Source organism: Macrobrachium rosenbergii, chromosome 6, assembly GCF_040412425.1.
Source record: "Macrobrachium rosenbergii isolate ZJJX-2024 chromosome 6, ASM4041242v1, whole genome shotgun sequence".
Lineage (NCBI taxonomy): Eukaryota > Metazoa > Arthropoda > Malacostraca > Decapoda > Palaemonidae > Macrobrachium > Macrobrachium rosenbergii.
Genome location: NC_089746.1, coordinates 41,494,012 through 41,499,011, shown reverse-complemented (window position 1 = coordinate 41,499,011; position 5,000 = coordinate 41,494,012). Strand labels below are relative to the sequence as shown.

Genomic DNA, 5,000 nt, shown 5'->3' with positions numbered 1-5,000 from the left:
AACTGTATATAACCCTGCTCTTGCTACTGTACCAAAGACTTCCAGAGGGTTTACAATGACCGGTGACAGAGCTATCGATTCCTCAGTTTCTTCAGCTCTACCTACAACTTTGAGACAAATTACAGCTCATTCAACTTTAACTAAACCAAAAGCCATCTCAATAATATCAATACTGTGGACTCCCCAGTTCTTATAACAACCAATCCAACAACAACCACAGTTGTAATAGTGCCTAGCACTGAAACAAATTACAAACATGTTAATTTTACTGTTCCAGAAATTGCAACAGAGGAAATTACAGTTGGTTATGCAGTTGCCTTTGCACCTGCCATATAAGAAATATAACCACTGGTACAAAATCTGTTAGACCTTTTTTAGTTACTGTAACAATCCAAGAATCGTTGCAGATTCTTTTAAACTCAAAACAACAAGGACTCAACACCAGCAATTGAAATATGGGAAATGAATAAAAAAAAACTCACAACACTACAACACATTTATTCATAACCTTATTTACAAATAAAACGAAATATTACTTCCACATGACACTACAAAATAAATCAAAGCAGTTATAGATAGGGGGAATAGGTTGGAAGGTAGAGCAATTATATAATACTTAAATGGCGAGTTGGTGAGTTATCCTTCATGGCTGGGGGTTCAACTGAAGAGATGATACTGGCACGGTGGCTTCAGGCTTTAAGATGTCACAGGAGGACGACTGGAGTTTCAGCTGAAGAGATGAATCTGGCACGCTGGCTTCAGGGCTTGAAGACGTCACCGGAGTACGACTGGAGTTGAAGCTGAAGAGATGAAGCTGGTACGGTGGCTTCAGGCTTGAAGACGTCACAGAAGGAATGTCTTCAGGATGGGACAGCAGATGGTGTTTCTCCAAGAATCCGGCGATTGAGCAAATGAAGGGCAGGCAGTGCTGGTAACTCCTCCTCACTTGAGGTAGGAAGGGCTTAGCGACTTTTCCTCCACACAGGCAGGAAGGGCTGAGTACTTCTCTTCATCACTGGTATGTAGGACTCGCTGCTTCACATCGTCTCGAAAATGTAGGGCTTAGAGACTTCTCATCACAAGCAGGAATGGCCGGCTGCTTCTTTTTGTCGCAGGCAGGACAAGATTTTATGGAGATAAGAGTAAAAGTCACGTGAAGGGGATACTCCCGTCGAAACCTTGCTTTGTCCGACCTCTGATTGCCCTCTCTTGTTTCTATCTGTTCCTATAGATCTTGGGCAGTCTGTTCTGGAAGCTTATATACAACTATTGACGGAGCTAATGATGTCAGTCATCATTCCCATATAAAGAGGTTTTTCATTTTATGCATACTGATTGGTTCCTTAGTAGCTGCCCATTTCCGGTCGCACCATAGAAGCTTCCAGAGCATATCTTTGATACAATGTGGATCGAATATTGCCATATTACAGAGGCATGGTATGAGATACCAAGTGGTGTCGTTTCCACAAGAAAGGGTTTTCATCGAACCATAATTGTCCACGAGGCGTTGACAACAGTAACTGGTTGGCGATAACATCTTCGAGTAAACACAGGAAGCAGTCACGTCTTGGAAAAGAGATATTTCTTTTTCAGTATATTTCTTCATCAGTATTGCCTCTACCCAAGACAAGTTACTACAGGTCCCATAAAATCTCTTGCATCTGAGGTATCATAAATAACAGAACATACAATGACCTAAGATTTTACAGTTTGAATTGGTAAAACAAGTATTATTAATACAGCTACCACTGGAAATACAACTAGGGCAATTATGAAAAACCTAGCTCACCAATACATGAGGAATTACTTCGGTTTCTGAGATTACTGCTACATCTATAGTATCTCATTATCCAATATCCCTTACAAAAACAGGTACATCCATTATGTAGCTACATTCCAAAGACCCTACAACAAAATGTGTTATAGCTTCCATTGTTGCAACAACTACATGGGAGAAACTAATGTTGGTGGATCCTCTTCTACAGCACCAAACACTTCCACATTCTCTACAAGCACAGACATTACAATTAAGCCTTAGTCCATCTTAGGTTCAACAAGAACAAGTACTTCAACATCAATAGGTCGATTATTACAGTTGCTACAATCTTTACATGAGAATTCCTTAGTATCTATAATTACTGGTATAACAACTAGACCTCAGACCTCTACAGGCCAAGCAATAGGATGTCTTACAATGATGCATACTAAAACAACAGCCAAACATATTGTTACTGATCCCATGACTGCAACTATAATTAATAATTCTACAGCCTCCACTTTATAGGTAAAACTATAAAACCTTAAATTTTGCCAGATTTAACAACTAAAAATTCTACTATAACATTAGATTTAACAACCATAAGGAACTAAACAACAGGTAAGCCAACTACATTTGTTACACCCAGATCTTCCACAGCCCATCGTCAACAGTTCAACAAACATTATCTCATTCATTATTTACTGTTTCCAAAGGCTCTACAACCAAACTTAAAACAAAAGTATCACTCCAGCTACAGGGCAAATGGCCATTAAGCCTACAAGTTCTGTAAACCTTACAACTATTAGTCCTATATCTTCCAAAGGTTCATCAACTACTATGCAGCTAACTACAGGTAACTCTGTACTTACTACTGCTCCCAAGACTTTCATCAGTAACTGGTAATAGAACTACATATCCTTTAGTTTCTACAGCTTTTGTTCCAGCTTTGAAACAAAGTACTAATCATTCACTAGATAATACTAAACCTGTTAGTAATGCAGTTGCCCCGGTTCTTATAAAAGCCACAGTTTTTACAACACCTACAGTAGTATTACAGAAGCTAATGAACATACATATTTTATTGTTACAGAAACTTCAGTAACAAAAATTACAGCTGGTCACACCATGACTTCGCCAGCTACTACTAAAAGCTTTATAGCTACTGGTATGCCATCTAGTACACCTCCAACCTACAAAATTCCACCATCAGCTGGACAAACTACATCTCAGCCGGGAACTATAGGTGAAACCAAATCAACTTCAACTACTGTGATCACTCATGTTAATGTTACTCCGGGTCCTACTGTTATTAGCTCTCATATTACTCCAGATACTTCTTTAAGTGTCAGCCCAATAACTTCTAGACCTGCAGCTTTCACAAGTCGACCAGCCACTACGGGACTAACTACAACCGAAGTTACAACAATCACTACACCAAGAACCTCCACAACCTCTGCAACTATGGGAACTACAAATGCTGTAGGTCCTATGACTTCTCTTGAAACAGCTCTGCTACAGACCTCTGAGCATACAGCTACTCCTGCTACAACAGACAGAACTGATCGAACAACTGTGATTAATCCAACTACCACTGGACCTACGACTACTGCAATTAAAAAGAAAACTAGTTCACCAATAACTTCAAGACCTACTACATTTACTGAGATTACTGATACAAAATCTTCAAAAACCGGTAAAGTATTGTCAAATTGTTTGTGTAAGCTTTTGCCTTTTAATGAACAATAGAAATTCAAGTTTTTTATATTTTAACTGTGCATTTCTGCAGCTCAGAGTAAGACTTGTCTGGGTTTAGTTACAAAATCAATTACAATACTTACTGTACTTTACTTACTTCAATGACGTCATGAAGAAATTGAGACAAAAATTATTTCATTATTATAACAGCAATGATGAAGATATGAAATACATTCAACATCCAATTGTGAACGCCATAAAACAGGAAAGTGCTTCACTGTAAAGTACGTATGTTCTATGAAATGAAGATGTTTACATTGATCAACCTCTTATTCTAAATGAATAGCGATCAAAACAAAGATTTCCCTTATATTTATTTTCTTGTATTTTTCAGTTCTATGTGTTGTTTCATTGTAAAATTTCATTTGGAAGTGAAAATTTCTCGGTGTTGCTGGGTGGTAGAGTGATACCTCGGTTAACACTCTAAGTTGTGATTATGCTGAGTCGTACTCTTCCATAAGTATTCTTTCCGACTTCATATTATCTCGTTTATTCTGTGACATGGCGTAAAACTCCTTCAAATTTATAATTAAATTAATTTAGGATACTCTGTTAGAACGTCAACGAATACGCCATATTTGCGGAACTGTTCTTTCTTCAAGTTCGTCTAGCAAAATCTGAGAGCTAAAGTAACAACTTTCTGGTAAAATGCAATGTTTTCAATTTGCCTGATAAAAATCATTTCTCTGGATGTAATGTCGAGGGCAATCACAACCAGATACTAAAATGAATGAGTACCATTCCACAATAGTAAGAATTTGGACACTCAAACATTATAGATATAGCATCCATTTTAAACAAACAAAATTAATGAGCCAAGGTATGATAAAATCTATGAACTATTTTCTTTTCCTATACTGGCATCATGACAAAGAAATCTTGTTTTGAATTGCTATCCATATACTACAAAAGGAACTGGACATTTTGCGCATAATCTTGTGTTCGATTTTTTCTTTTTTCAATTGTTGTTTTTTTTTAATTAAAGATATATTCAGTAATAATTTCCACACTGAACTGTCCTGTTCATAATTTTTCGAGACTAAAAGGAAATTAGTTTCTTATTGGTTGCTCAATTTAATATTCCTTGTATCCATTTGGATAAATCACTTTTATCTATGTTTCCACTAGGCTGAGCAGACTTGATGGGTTATCATACCAGCCTAAACATAAGCGGTTGCATGTAAACCTGCAATATCTTACACATATATAGAATTGTATAAATCCTATTATCGATTATTTCCAGTTAGGCTCATACTACAGTCTATAACAGGAAATTCTTCATACCAAGGTTGCTTCCTATCTCAGTTGCTAACACATTCTGTTCTCAAACATAAACAACTTGTATTGTTGAATATCACTACCATTACTATTTAATCGTATGTTTTTCTTCATAGAAATACAATACCTTACCATACATTCCACTAAGCCCATCCAAATCTTACAACATTACAAAAGTATACAATATTACATTTCGGTTTGTCATTTA

The 5,000-nt window shown here is 36.8% G+C and overlaps 1 protein-coding gene across 6 annotated transcripts in view; it reads left to right on the top strand.

The window, feature by feature from the left end:
- Window positions 1–5,000, top strand: part of LOC136839469 (mucin-2-like) — a 422,431-nt gene that overhangs the window by 374,051 nt on the left and 43,380 nt on the right. For all 6 annotated transcript variants that reach the window (XM_067105548.1, XM_067105549.1, XM_067105546.1 and 3 more), the window contains one exon: window positions 2,850–3,452. In XM_067105548.1, coding sequence (XP_066961649.1) covers window positions 2,850–3,452 — 603 coding nt within the window. The remainder of the gene's footprint in view (window positions 1–2,849; window positions 3,453–5,000) is intronic.